At 40.5% G+C, this 16483-nt stretch overlaps 1 protein-coding gene across 1 annotated transcript; it reads right to left on the bottom strand.

Annotated features, from left to right (window-relative positions):
* Window positions 1-4093: 4093 nt before the first annotated feature.
* On the bottom strand, window positions 4094-5967 carry LOC145415351 (uncharacterized). Its single transcript, XM_080284639.1, has 2 exons — window positions 4795-5967; window positions 4094-4192 (listed from the first exon to the last, which is right to left on the bottom strand). The coding sequence occupies exons 1-2, from the start codon at window positions 5965-5967 to the stop codon at window positions 4094-4096; spliced, it is 1272 nt and encodes a 423-aa protein (XP_080140765.1).
* Between the last annotated feature and the right edge of the window lie 10516 nt (window positions 5968-16483).

Below are 16483 nucleotides of genomic sequence, written 5' to 3'. Positions count from 1 at the left end.
CTTCTTTATTCCCAAATTCATGGAAAGAAGCCAATATCCACCCAGTTCCGAAGAAAGGAAGTTCGTCTGACCCCTCCAATTACAGACCAATAGCTGTCACATCTTCACTTGGTAAGGTATTTGAAACTTTAATTAATAAGCATATTGTTAAACATCTTGAATCCAACAACTTAATTAGTGATAGACAATACGGTTTTCGCCACGAAAGATCTACCATTGACATACTCAATCTCTTAACTCATACCATCCATCAATCAATTGATCTTTTTGGAGAAACTCATGCAGTAGCTCTTGATATCTCTAAAGCTTTCGACAGAGTATGGCACTGTTCCCTACTGTCCAAACTCCCTTGCTATGGACTAACGTCTTTTGTTCTTTTGATTTCTTCTTATCTTGGTGACAGGAAAATAAAAGTAAAAGTAGATGATGTATATTCGAATTTCCACTCAATTAACGCCGCCGTGCCGCAGGGATCAGTTCTGGTGCCAACCCTATTTCTGGTTCATATTAATGATCTCTTATCTGTCACTCACAATCCCATTCACTCATATGCAGATGACTCAACACTACATAGTTCATTCACACTCAGACATCCATTTACAAAGTCTAATATCTCTACCTCTCAACTCAGTAAAGCCATCTCCATAAATCAAGATCTATCTACAATCAGTGAATGGGGACAAAACAACCTTGTGTCTTTTAATGCTAGTAAAACTAAATATATACAGTTTACTAATAGACAGATATTGCCAGATTCGTACATTACCTTCAATGCTACTGATATTCCCATCTCCAAAAGTATTGAAATTCTTGGCATCTCACTTAACAGTGCCCTCTGCTGGACCTCTCATGTCAGATCACTTGCTAAAACCGCCTCAAAGAAACTTGGATTATTGTACAGAGTTCGTAACTTCTTCGCCAATGAGCAGTTAGCTATAATTTATAAGAGTCATGTGCGCTCTCAGCTTGAATATTGCTCACCCTTGTGGAATGGTTGTGGAGAGGTTGCATTAAGACAACTAGACAAAATTCAGAATAAAGCCGTTAGAATCATTAACAACCCTGCCATTACATATAAACTACCTCCCCTGCAAGTAAGAAGGAATGTTGCCTCCCTTGCATTATCTTACAGATATTTTTTTGGCAAGTGCTCAGACGAAGTTGCGTCCATGGTGCCACCTCTCCATGCCTTCCCTCGTGCTACACGGGCATCTGGTAGCGCTCATGACTGGAATGTCACTCAACAATTTTGCAGAACTTCTGCCTATCAGAATTTTTTCATTCCCCGAACTGCATCTCTCTGGAACTCGCTTCCCCAGAGTTGTTTTCCTCCAAATTTCAACCCACAACTGTTCAAGTCTAACTGTTACAGATATTTTATGAACGGAGGACACCAGTAATCTGGTGCATGGATTGTTTTTTTTTTACCCGTTTGTTTTTCCTTCCTCCGTTCTGTTATTTATATTAAAAAAAAAAAAAACGTAAATAGCGCTTCAGTAGAGACTCACTTAGCAGTATCTTATGTGTTGCGGGGACGGCTTAGTTGACTGGTGTGGGCGAGGTCGTGACACTTGAAGTAGGAAGTGGGTAAATGGTGCAGGATGTACACTGATAAAGCCGACTGAGCCGTCCTCACAACACACAAGAAATCGCCCGGGGAATTGGAAGTGGAGCGTTATACATGAGCAGTCCTGTACTGTCATACTTTGATCACCTTTTTTTTTTTTCGGTTCTGTTTATTACAATAACGAGAAACTGCAGTTTGTTATCACATACTACAAAGTTTACATTTCTGCTTTAATCAATCAATCTGTCTATCTATAGCCCGACACCATAATCCCGCAAAGGGTGGCCGCAGACAGGACGCCTCCAAGTCGCTCTGTCACCCACCATCTGACTGCCCTCCCCCCAACTGACTCCCACCTCCCTCATTGTATTGTTATTCAGGATTGAATGAACACTGCAGTTCTGCGGTGTCGGATCCGTTTAATGATTCAACCTGGTAAATACAGCTTCATAAATAATAAACAACAAAAGAATGAACTCAGATTCACTTCCCAGCAATAATCGCAAACACACGTCATATATATAATTACAAAACCTTAGTATGATATCAAATAATAATATCACAGTATACAATGTGACCGACCATACTAAATATGCAAAATAAAATGGACAATTATTCATGAACTTAAGCATAATTTGAAACTTTAAAAAATGCAGTAAACTTACAACATGGCCGCACTGTCTTCCAAACATCCACCCGAATAACATCAGTCCACATACAGTATAGACAATTTCACACAGGACAGCTGCCAGACCTAAACTCGGGGCCCCTCTGCTCAGCTCCTTAACCTCGTACCAACTGACCCCAGGACTCCCGGTCCGGCTGTGAGCCAGGCTTGAAATATGGCCACGTGACTGGCTACTAATAGTTTATCACAAACTGCCGCCATTCGGCTTGTTTCACACGTTAACCGTACAGCTTAAATTTAACCATTCATAAACAAGTATCAATTGAACCTCGCAAATACAACATTTTCAAGACATTCCAATATTAACAAATATTAACAGTACACTATGATTATACATAAATGTAACTTAAGCTTATAACACTAACAGTACCAAATCACCCAAGGGTATCAACATACTCCTCGTTATTCCAATAAACAATCAGTGAAATCTTAATATATACAATATACAGTATATACAGTAATTACACATAAATAATCCTACACATATACATCCACAATTGTGATAGACAAATATGCATCTAAATAATCACCATAGAATAGTAATACAAAAATATCGTGATTTCTGATAATCACGATACACTCCCCGCCTGATATTTAAGCTATCTTGATTACTGCTCCTCCACCGGAAGAAGTACAACTAAGCTATGAACTGATCTGGTTACATTTACATCCCGTTGGCCTGAATATTTGCCTCCTGGCTTATTAATTTTATACCGGAGCAACACATCCCTGACCTTTCCATCTTTACTTCTGAGAGCACTTACGACCTGTGCCATTTTCCATTCCCCTTTCAATACATTAGAATCCTTTACCAAGACTATATCTCCAGTCTGGACATTCCGTACATCTACATGCCATTTCTGCCTAATAAGCAGACTAGGGAAATAGTTTCGCATCCATTTCTTCCAGAATGAATCAATAATTCTGTTCATGAATGCATGCCTCTTACTAAAATTGCTACTTTCATCCCACATCCCACATCCCATTAGGACGAACAACAGAAACATCTTCGAGGTCAGATACTTTGTTACATCCAATCGGTCTTTCATTGAGAAGGTTAGCTACCTCAAACATTACTGTTTGTAACTCGCCATATGACAAGACACAGTCCCCAACAATTCTACACAGGGATCTCTTAACCAACCTAATCAAGGCCTCACTGCATCCGTTCTGCCACGGTGCATCTGCTGACTTATTAAACTCCCAAGAAAGACCCTCAAATCTTCCAAATTCAGTTAATTCCTTAAGATTCCACTTAGAAACCATGTCTCTCAACTCCTTGTTTGCTGACACCAACTGAGCACCATTATCTGAGAACACCTTTCTTGGAAAACCTCTAATAGATGTGAATCTTTTAAATACCTTAAGAAAGCTGCCAGTATCATAGCCTTCTGCAACATCTATATACACAGCTCTGGTAGCCATACAATTAAATATGACTCCATATACCTTCCTTTTCACCCTTCGTTTTACAGTATCACAAACAGAATAAGGTCCAAAAAGATCAAGTGATACATTGAAAAATGGTGGTGAAGGTTCAAGTCTCTCTTTTGGTAATTCGCCCATGCATTGAGAGGTCACTTTCTTGTCAGTCATACGACAGGTGGTACAGTGCCGTTTCACAGATTTAATAACTCTTCTAGGACCAGGCACCCAAAATTTTAAATGCAATTTAGCAAGACAAGCCTCTACACCATCATGATTTTCCTGATGTATCTGACTAATGTATAGTTTTGTGAATGGGTGGTCTGATGTTAAAAGAATGAATTCATCACGGTTCCAATTAGCTTTCATCCACTTCGATATTCCGGTTCCTACCACTACTACTTTCTGATCATTTAGCGTGGGCCCCAGTCGTTTGAACCTAGTCCTCCAATCTGGATGGATTGAGACTTGAACTTGTCTGATCCAGTAATTCTCTGCTGCTTGTAGGCATTCTGCGGTAGGCTCTTCACACAATCATTTCAATGACTTTGCCTTGACAACTTGCATTACCCGAGCTGTGACTGAAAGCAGTTTCTTGTAGCTGCTAAACCTACCAATATCTATCACTGTCTTTACCTCCTTAGCCTCACATGCATGGGTAGTTGCTTTCACAAACACAGTATCAGGTACATCTCCCTCAAAACTCTGCTTCACCGGCCATTGATCATGATCTAAGTAGAGAAATTCTGGGCCTCTTGCCACACAGAATCTGGTCCTAATTCTGATGGGGTACACTCCCTTGTTTCAGATGGCACCCAATACCATTCTGTTGGTTTTGTCCTAGATTGGATTTCAGCCACCCTATTTGCAACAAAAGGATTAAATCTAAAGGATTCCTTTTGAATCTGAGCTCGTACTATAGAGGAGTCTGTGATATGAATAACTCTTTGGAACTTAAACTGCATTTCCTTTCAATTGTAGATCTCAAACGACTAGCTACAACAGCACCACATAATTCTAATCTCGGTATACTGATCTGTCTTGTTGGTGCAATTCTGTTTTTGGAGCACAATAGATATGATCTAACTGAACCATCAGACAATTCCCATCTGACGTATGCAGCGGCCCCATATGCTTTCTTACTACCATCAGAGAAAACAACCAATTCTGGGTGGCCTACGGTGGGTATCGGTTTTATACATCTGGGAAATTCCAACTCTTCTAACAGGAACATCATCTCAAACAGTGATTTTGCCTTTTCATACAAAATTGGTTCATCCCACCCTCTTGGTCGATCCCCCTCACTGTCTGTAACTACATCTCTCATCAATAGCTTAGCTTTAAGGGTAATAAATCCAAGAGGATCATACAAGGTTGCAATCTGACTAAGAATCATGCGCTTCGTCAACTGGCTTGGCAAACGCCTTTCTAGATCACCTAACAAAACATCTGGTTCAGACCTTCCTTGACGAGTTTTCCTTGAAAAATTGAGTTTGGCTTTGAACAAAAAGATATCCTCCTTAGGTTTCCAATCTAGACCTAAAACCTTTTCATGATTTGTATCAAAAACTTTCTCACTGATGCATCCATCATCTCCAGACATGATCCACTGTTTCATTACAAATCCTCCTGCTTCCAACACTTCTTCCACTTGTCCCATCCTTTCAACAGCTATTTCGGAACTATCAAAGCTTCCTAACACATCATCCACATAAGAATCTTCAATAATAGTCTTTATAGCCAAAGGATATTCCTCATTCATTTGAGCAGTCTTCCTCAATGCCACCATAGCTATTGCCCCCCCTGGTTTATCTCCAAATGTCACAGTCTTCAGTATATAATGATCAGGAACTTTCTCTGCATCTAAATCTCTCCATAGAAATCTAAGAGTATGCATATCAAACTCTGATATTTTAACACTGTTGTACATTTTCTTGATATCGCCAACTATGCCAATCCTATTTTGTCTGAAACGCAAAAGAATCCCCAACAAATTATTTAGAACATCAGGCCCTTTAGCAAGAAAATCATTTAGAGCCATTCCTTGGAATGATGCAGCTGAATTAAACACAATCCTTAGAGGTGTTGATTGAGATTCTGGCTTATGGATTTCATGGTGTGGCAAGTAAAAAGTAGGGCCCTCATAACTCTCCAATTCTTGTTGGGTCAACTTCTGCGCAACTCCTCTAGATACCATGTCATTAATTTGTTCCTGATACTTTAAACAGTACTTCATGCCCATCTTTTTTAATCTTTTCTCTGTAGCTCTTAATCGAGCCAAAGCCATGGGGAAGTTATTAGGTAACTTAGAAGGGTCACAGATCCAAGGGTATTCTGAAATCCAACATTTATTTCCCCTATCATAGTGCAATCCATCTTCAATAAGTCTAAGTTCCCTTTCTTCCTTTATAGTTAAATTTCCTTTAATGGAACAACCTCCACACTTGCATCCCCCACATCTTGGGGTACACAAAGTTCCTAAGCTTTCAGTCAAAAAGTATTCTTCAATTACTTGACAAGGGTTTAGCCGAGATGTAAGAAGCCACTCTTCAGGCTTAGAACATGCAACATGATTCACCTGAACATTAAAGCTAACGCTTTGCTTTCTTTCTCCATCTATACTTCCTCTAAGGCAAAATCCAAAGTCATTAGCTAACAGTTGAACACTGTGCACTGTTTTTACAACTTGAGGTAAAAGAGCACAGTAATCTGATCCAATCAATAACTCAATACGTCCGCTGGGTCTCTTTAACTGCCATTCCTGTAACCCAAACATATGTGCAAATGGAGTCACGTCTGTCTCACTTGACACACCAGTGATTTCAGTTATACCACAGGCATCAATTATTTTTTCCCTCCCAAATCTATCTTTCAACAAGACTTTATACACGTAACTTTCTACCTGTTCTGTTTGCGCACCAACCTTGGTTAAAGTTAAACTCACAGGAGTCCCAACAAGACCCAGTTTCCGTGCCATCCTATTGGTGATTAAACTTAAATTACTTCCTGGATCATAAAGGGTGGGTATTACCTGATTAGCACTGTTCACATAACCCGTCATGAGCATTACTCCATCTCTTGTCACATGGCTACTTGATGCTTCCACAGTAGTACTTCCATGGCTAATGAATATGGGATGAAGGGCAGAATGATGATATTTTCCACAGCGTTCCCCATCTACCAGAACTCTACATGAATATCCTTGACTGCAATCCTTGCTAAATGTCCTTCCTTCAAGCACATATAACATATACCCTTAGATTTCAGAAATTCAAATTTTGTCTCCTTAGGCCACTGTTTAAAGGTTGCACAATCTTTTAGATCATGAGTATCAGACTCATGCACACAACATCTCTTGGTATTTCCCTTTGGTCCAAAATTTGACCCATTTCTGCTTGGCATTCCCTGAAACTTATTACTAGCAAAGGATAAGTTAGATAAACATTTGAACATTTGATTTTGAAATTTTTCCTGGCCTGTAGCTAACTGCTTAATCGCCTCTACAAGTTCAGAGTCCTTGGAAGTCTCTTCTTCACACACATGAACTGTCGCCCTAGCACTTGCAATCCTTGACTCATCTTGCAAATACTCTATAACTTTGCGCTGTTCAGTCAAGAATGTTACTAAGCTTTTAAACCTGTCAGTACCGATAGACTGTACCTTTATTGCCCATTCTCTTTTCAAAGTAGGTGGCAACAATCTCTCCACTTGAGTAATTACAGTAGTGTTTTCAAGTTCCTGTAACTGACCCAAATTATCAATATCCAACCACACTTTCTCTACAGTATTAATCATGTTAAAAAGCCTTTTATTGTCACCTTCAACCACTGGTTTAGTTGCTCTGATATCTCCTAAAATAGAATCTATCATTTTAGCTGGATCACCATAAGTCTCTTTCAGACGAGCCCACATTCGGTTATAATCGTCTAAATCTTCCACTAATTTCCTAGGTTCACCTTCCAAGGAATTCCTCAGCACGTACGGGTCCATTCCTTGCTGAGACACAACTAACCTTTCATAATCCTTAACAAAAGTAGGAAATGCTCTGACAGAACCACGAAATTTAGGAGGCTCCAGTTTCTTTATGGCAAGTGATGGTTTCTGTTTCACCTTCCCAGTCTCAGTTATCAAAATATTATAAACTTCATGTTTAATATTTTCAAGTTCAGTTATGTATTGTTCATACTCATCATAAGGTTCAGATTCCTTTAAAAGAGCGATCATTTCCTCATTCCTTTCATCCACCACTTTGAAGCACGTACTAACCTCCTCATACATTCGTTGAAGCACTTCACATGATAACTTCTTTCCTTGGGCTTCCTTGAAGATGTTGACCTTCCTAGTGAACCTTCCCTTGGCTGCTGTCCGGTTTTTCTTGAGCTCATCCATGGTTGCGAGTTGTTGAATTGTATTGTTATTCAGGATTGAATGAACACTGCAGTTCTGCGGTGTCGGATCCGTTTAATGATTCAACCTGGTAAATACAGCTTCATAAATAATAAACAACAAAAGAATGAACTCAGATTCACTTCCCAGCAATAATCGCAAACACACGTCATATATATAATTACAAAGAACCTTAGTATGATATCAAATAATAATATCACACTATACAATGTGACCAAACCATACTAAATATGCAAAATAAAATGGACAATTATTCATGAACTTAAGCATAATTTGAAACTTTAAAAATGCAGTAAACTTACAACATGGCCGCACTGTCTTCCAAACATCCACCCGAATAACATCAGTCCACATACAGTATAGACAATTTCACACAGGACAGCTGCCAGACCTAAACTCGGGGCCCCTCTGCTCAGCTCCTTAACCTCGTACCAACTGACCCCAGGACTAACTGTCCGGCTGTGAGCCAGGCTTGAAATATGGCCACGTGACTGGCTACTAATAGTTTATCACAAACTGCCGCCATTCGGCTTGTTTCACACGTTAACCGTACAGCTTAAATTTAACCATTCATAAACAAGTATCAATTGAACCTCGCAAATACAACATTTTCAAGACATTCCAATATTAACAAATATTAACAGTACACTATGATTATACATAAATGTAACTTAAGCTTATATCACTAACAGTACCAAATCACCCAAGGGTATCAACATACTCCTCGTTATTCCAATAAACAATCAGTGAAATCTTAATATATACAATATACAGTATATACAGTATTTACACATAAATAATCCTACACATATACATCCACAATTGTGATAGACAAATATGCATCTAAATAATCACCATAGAATAGTAATACAAAAATATCGTGATTTCTGATAATCACGATACACTCATATACCTTTCAACTCCATCCCTCCACCTCATCCTAGGTCTCCCCCTCTCTCTCCCTCCCTCCACTTCACCTACATTTTCTCTTCTAAGAAAAAAAAAAAAACAATACAAAAGAGAGCCAAATTCAAGATCTGTTCATTTCGAGATGCCTGGACACACTGCGTTTGAAAGACTGGAGATCATAGGAAGTGGGAAATACAGACAGAGGGAGACAGTTCCAGAGCTGACCTGTTGCATAAATGAAGGATTGGGAGTAACGGTTAACTCTTGCATTATACAGTAGAGTTGGACAGAAAAAGGATGACAGTTTATTGCTAGACAGGTGCTACGCACCCGTCGTAGAGGTGGAGGGATGCAAGCAGACAGTTCAGAGGAGCAATGACCATGGAAGTAGCGATAGAAAAGAGATAAAGAGGCAACAGTGCGGCAAAGAGACAGAGGTTGAAGGGAGCCAGTAAGAGGAGCAGAGTTGATGAGATGAAATCCCTTTGACTCCACACTATTAAGAAGAGCTGTATGTGGGGAGCCTCCCCACACATGAGAGTTGTACTTCACACAGGGGCGAAAAAATCCTGTGTATTAAGTCAACAACTGTGCAGGGGTAAAGAAGGTACGGAGTCGGCTTAGCACACCTAATCTTTTGGAAGCAGATTTTACCCGAGATGTAATATGATCTTTCAAAGATAAATCCTGGGTGAATGAAACCCCAAACATGTTCAAGGATTATGCAGGATTGAGCTAGATATGATTAAACATTAGTGGGTATACCTGTGGAAGATTCTGTAGAGTTGATAGGTGTAAAAACTGAGTCTTCGATGCATTAAAAACAACAAGATTATTTTTACCCCAGTCAGAGATACAAACCAGGTCAGACATTAGGAGTGCCATAGCCTCATCCCTTGATTGTTGAAGTAACTCCTGGGATGGACGTTGCAGGAACCGAATGTAAAGGTGAAGGGTGGAATCATCAGCATACGAGTGGATAGGGTTAGATGTACAACTTAGAAGATCATTGATGAATAAGAGGAAGAGAGTTGGTGATAGGACAGAGCCTTGAGGAACACCACTGTTAATAGATCTAGGAGAAGAACGTTGACAGTCTACAACAGCAGCTATAGAACGACCAAAAAGAAAGCTGTAGATGAAGCCACAGATGGAAGGATGGAACCCGTAAGAGGGCAGTTTGGAAATTAAAGATTTGTGCCAGACTCGATCGAAAGCCTTTTAGATGTCAAGTGCAATGGCAAAGCTTTCGCCAAAGTCTCGAAAGGAGGATTACCAAGAGTCTGAAAGGTAGGTGAGAAGATCGCCAGTTGAGCATCCCTGACGGAACCCATACTGACGATCAGAAAGAAGGTTGTGATAGGAAAGATGCTTTAAAATTTTTCTGTTAAGATTGACTGAAAAACTTTTGAGACACAGGATGTTAAAGCAATTGGACGATAGTTAGAGGGTTGGGAATGGTCACCCTTCTTTGGGACAGGCTGAATGAGAGCAAACTTTCAGCAAGAAGGAAAGGTACAAGTTGAAAGACAAAGGCGAAAGAGTTTGCCTAGGCAGGGTGTAAACACAGAAGCACAGTTTTTGAGGACAACAGGGGGGACTCCATCATGCCCATATGCCTTGTTAGTACTGAGGCCAGCGATGGCAGAAAATACATCAGCTGAAGAAATTTTAATGTCAGCCATGAGGAAGTCAGAGGGGGGAAGTGATGGAGGAACAGCACCGGGATCGTCTAAGGTGGAATTGGAGGAGAACGTCTGAGCGAAGAGATCTGCTTTATCAGTAGAAGAAATAGCTACAGAGCCATCAGAGTAGAAAATAGGAGGGAATGATGATGAGGTAAAGCTGTTAGAAAGGTTTTTGGCAAGGTGCCTGAAGGAGAGGGAAGAATTCGAGTTGGAGAGTTGAGAGCATTTAGTGCGGATGAAATTATTTTAGCAGAGCGAAGAACAGACTTAGCATGATTCCGGGCAGAAACATAAAAAAGATGTGATTCAGGGGTGGATTGGCGCTGGTACCTTTTGTAGGCCCTCTCCTTGTTGTGGACAGCATTAGAACAAGCGTGATTAAACCAAGGCTTTCTTGCATTAGGCAAAGGATATGAGAAAGGAATGTATGCTTCCATGTACGAGAAAATAATCTCTGTAATGCGCAAGGCACACTCAGATGGCTCCCGGCCATGGAAGCAATAATCATTCCAGGGAAAATCAAAGAAGTACTGCCTGAGGGCCTCCCAATCTGCAGCTCCAAGGTGCCACAGTTGCTGTTTCTGTGGAGGGTCCACAGGCCGTACTGGAGCGATAGGACAGGTTAAGATATTAAGGTTGTGATCGGAGGAGCCCAACGGAGAGGAAAGATTAACAGTGCAAGCAGAAGGATTTGTTGTAAGAAAGAGATCAAGTATATTGGAGCTCTCTCCAAGGCTGTCAGGGATAGGGGTAGGGTGCTGTACAAGCTGCTCTAGGTCATTAAGGATAGAAAAGATGTAGGCTTGTTCACCAGGTGGATCAGTCAATCTTTCATTCTCCATTCTCGCCACATGACCAAACCACATCAGTGTATGTCTCCTAATTTTGTCAGTCACATCCACATCCACCTCACAACGTTCTTTAACTTCTTCATTTGTCAATCTGTCCCTCCATGTCACTCCACGTGCTCCTCTCAAGTAATTCATTTCCACTACTCTCGCTCTTGACTTGTTCCCCTCTAGCAAGGTCCATGCCCAGCTTCCATACGTCAGGGTAGGGATCACAATGATATCATGCAGTGACTTCTTAATAATCACCTCCCTATTTTTCATCACCGTTTGCAGTGAACCAACAACTTTCCTTCCTTGCTGTACCTTTTCGAGCACTTCATCCCGAAAACTTCCATCCTAACTCATCACACTACCCAAGTACTTGAATGCACTCACATTCTCCATATCCTCACCATCCAATCTCACTGTGCATTCTGTGACTTCATTCTTTTCCAACACCATAACTTTACTTTTTTTACATTAACTTTCAGGTTCCTTTCCTTACACACTGCCCCAGATTGATTCACCAAACCTTGCAACTCCCATTCATCTTCACTCAGCAATACTGTATCATCAGCAAAGAGCAACACTGGAATCTTCCACACCTCACTTCATTCATTAGAGCCACCCCCACCTTCACTGACCTACCTTGCACCTCCTTTACAACCCCATCCATGAATATATTAAACAGCCATGGAGTCATCACACATCCCTGTTTCAGTCCCATATTTAGATCAAAGAACTCACTCAGCTCACCATCCACTGGTATTGTAGCCCTATAGCTCCCTCGTACATACTCTTCACAGCACTCAACAATTTCCCGTCCACTCCATATATCCTTAATACTTTCCACATACCTTGTCTATCCACTCTTTCATATGCTTTCTCCAAGTCCATGAAGGGAGCATACACACTCTTTCTCTTCTCTATACTTCTCCACTAAACATCTTAGAACAAATATCTGATCTACACCCATTTTCCCTTCCTAAATCCCCTTTGTTCTTCAACTAGCTCCTCTGTTATATGCCTGACGCTATCAACAAGTATTCTACCATATATTTTTCCAGTCACACTAAGAAGGCAAATATCCCTATGGTTACCATACACTTCTACCTTCCCTTTTCATTTGTATAAATGAACAATTATACCTGATTTCCAGTCCTCTGGAACCCTTCCCTCTTCCCAAGCCAACCTACACAACTTCCATATCCACTCCACAACAATCTCACCCCCATACTTCAGCATTTCACCACACACTCCATCAATTTCTGAGGCCTTTCCCATCTTGATCTTCATTGGTTCCACTACTTCCGCCCTACTGATCTCTTCCTCCCTCCTCTCATCTCTTCTTCTCCCATCCATTCCCCAACCACTTATACTCACACTGCTCTCACTCTCTACATTCAACAGATCCTCAAAGTGCTCCTTCCATCTCCTCAATTTCTCTCTCTTCTCCACCAACAGTCTATTCTTCCTGTCTTAATAAGAGTTTGAATTGATTTATCCCTGTCTACTGCTTAAGTGATAGTAAGTTTAAGATGTGAGGAGTAGAGGTTCAGCAGTCTCCACCTTCCTTTCTTAAGGCTCATGAATGGATTTCCTTACCAATCATACTGCCTCCGATACACAGTTAACTATATCATATACATACCAGATTAGTACAGTATTTCATGTTGTGATAGAATACTTGTCTTAAACTGTTTCTCAGGAAGGAATAGCTTTGTTGCCACTTATGTCTCTGGCTCCCTCAAAAGCATGATAAGAAAATTTACTGCATTTTTTCCAAATGTTGTTAATATCTCCCTTTTCCACATATACTCCAAAGCTGCCTATCAAAGTCAGAATGCTCTCTTTCCCTGTGCAATGGACCCTTCTGAGACTGTGAATAGCGGTGTGGGAGGCTCCTGTCACGGTACCGTGTCACTGTCTGGCTGGGAGAGGCAGTGTGTGTGTGGGAAGGGTAGCACACCTTCCGGCATGAATACAGGAATAGCACAACTTTGGACAGAGAAAATATAAATATGTGTATGGATATGTCCGTAACTATTTGATATGCATTTTCTTTAGGTTTATTACAAATTATTTCATACTCGGTTAATGAATAAATTTTTCTCTTATCCTCTGATGAATAGGTCTTAAGTTCTATTGATCACAGCAGGTACCAAACACCCACATCCTCTCTTTCTCTTGATCTTATGTCCTCTTTTTCTCTCTCCAGCCTGGTTGAGAGAGAGAGAGAGAGAGAGAGAGAGAGAGAGAGAGAGAGAGAGAGAGAGAGAGAGAGAGAGAGAGAGAGAGAGAGAGAGAGAGTACAGACAGGTATTCACGTCGCGGGGTGTTGAGGGAGATCACAGTATGGAGGGACCACAAGGAGAGAAGAAAGTAAACTGATATGAAAAAAGAAGAGAACAAAAGGAACAAGTGGGGGGTAGAGGCACTGAGGTAGGATGTAATAAACTGCATCCATTGGGCAAACTCACGATCAAATTCCTTCCTCACTCATTCTCATCAATAACCATTAGAGATTCGCTTCCAGATTTTACAGTTTTCAGAGATGGGGGTCAGATATTGCCATATCAATACCCTCCCAGCAAGTGGTCTCCCCCATTCTCAATAAAATCGTCTGGAATTAATAAGAATAAATCAATAAACTGCCATATCTCATTCTGTTCAGCACTGAGACATCGTTTATATCGATAGGTATTTCTTCGTCCTAAGCGAAGTGGTTAAATATGGAATCATCTATAGTAGAGATCGTAAAAACACTATATAATAATAATAATAATAATAATAACGAAGGTCGTCAGTGGATTCAAGCATTTGTTACCATCAAATCGTAATTACCTATCCAAACAGTGAAAAAGCAACAATTGACACAGCCCCAAACCTCAGTGACTATACGTGGGTGGGAATAATGACGAAACTTTGCCAGTGAGTTTACAGTTGCTTGAAGCATATACCTGTACCCTCTTGTCAGCATTATCATCCAGGCCATTGTTCCCCACCTGAAGCTTGGGTGAGGAAGAAGCCAGTCTTGTAAGGTGTAGTCAGGATTCCAGGGACTGAATGGTGGACGATCGATTGTGTTGCCCGTCTCACTCTGCAGGCTGTTGATTTTTTTTTTTTTTTCACTTTATTTCATTTCCTTTTTTGTCTGTGAATCCCATTTCACTGTATTATTTAACTCCGATTTATTCTTAAAGGGCAAACACATACAGGTTAGAATATACATATACGAACCCAGAACGATATGAATGTTTGTGATGGGAAACGGCAGATGTTTGTCGTTCGCTGCGATGACGTATATATTAAAGATTCCCACCCTATTCCAAGCAGTTTATGGAAAGTCTCTGGTAACGAAGACACCACTGAAGTCGACGCCTATCCCGTATATTTAGAAAAGTCTCCCGTATGAGGAAAAATAATTGCCCTTGGATAGTAAAAAAAAAACGTAAGAATGTAAAAGAAATATGAGACAGTTAAAACAAATATAATGTATTGAATGTATTCAAAAGTTTTCAGCACAATATTTCTCCTACTTCCTTCTTCAAGAGTATTTCCTTGAGGACGGCAGTACCAGTAACGATGAAAATGAACTCATAAACTATCGTTGCCTCCCTCTAAAAGCCATTTGTACCTACGTGCTGGCGTATACCACAGTTTATCAGCAATACCTTGCTTCTTCGCACACACACACACACACACACACACACACACACACACACACACACACACACACACAGATCAAAGTAAAGAACACTCTCTGCGGGTTTGGTTCACCTATACCTTTCCTTATTACTTCCCGCCACACCATCACAACACACATATACCACCTACAAAGGCCGTCATCAGTGCCAAGAGTAGGGCAGCAAAAGTATAATAATCGTAAGAAAACGAGATTATGTGTGATATGCATGACAAGTCTTATGGAAGCCTCTCCATTTCATCGAATATTTCCTTCGAAATCAGAAAGCATAGAGAGAAAAACATGGATATATTTAGGGTACACTCTTCCAAAAGTTGAATAGTGCCAAAATTTTTAAGGCAATGGTGGATGGCCTCAGCACAGATACAGTACATTGTCATATTTTTCTGTGTAATTTTCCACGATGTTTACTGAACATACTAAAACACAAGATCCCCCAAATCATATATATATAGTTTGACCTTGATCCTGAAAGGCATAGACAAATGAAAACAAAAAGAGTTTAGGGATATTTGCACAAGGAACAGTTTTACCAGGTTTGAAGCGAATTGCTGAAGAAATAATGTACTGTAATATCACCAGTCAGAAGTTTTTGGAAGAAAGATGAGGAAGATGAAAGAAACTGAGGAAATACAGCAGGTCTCCACATTATGGTGTAGAGATATAGAACACTTGTATCTTCCTGGAAACACACACACACACACACACACACACACACACACACACACACACACACACACACACACACACACACATGTTAGGACTCCATATTATAATTACAAATCACGATAAATAAATAGATAAATAGATAGATAGAGAGACAGATAGAGGCAGGAAGTCAGATGACGAGAAGGTATTGTGTCTGCGAGAATCGAGCAATGCTAAACATGCTTTCACACTCTTAACTCAAGGAATGCTTTATAGGCACACAACAGCGCCTCGTGACCATACACACACATACACACATACTCACACACAGGTTTCTAGAACTTTCCAACCACAGTGTAACACACGTGACACGACCCTTGCTACACCAGAATTTAGGAAGCAGAAGCAGAAGGAGAGAGGCCATAGAATCGGCAGGTAGTAGGGAGAAAGGCTTAGCAACTTGGAAGAGAGAGAGAGAGAGAGAGCGAGACAGGGAGGTAGCTAGCGGGACTCTACTTATACTTCACTCGTGTGTGAGAGACTTTGTTAATATTCCAAGACAAATAAAAATAGTCCCATACTGTTCTTTACCTCTCCTGTCATTGAATGACAAAA

Source organism: Coenobita brevimanus, chromosome 102, assembly GCF_032717465.1.
Source record: "Coenobita brevimanus isolate Jiangsu-jjx chromosome 102, ASM3271746v2, whole genome shotgun sequence".
NCBI lineage: Eukaryota > Metazoa > Arthropoda > Malacostraca > Decapoda > Coenobitidae > Coenobita > Coenobita brevimanus.
Note: the sequence above shows the minus strand (reverse complement) of the source record. Positions and strands in the feature narration are given on the sequence as shown.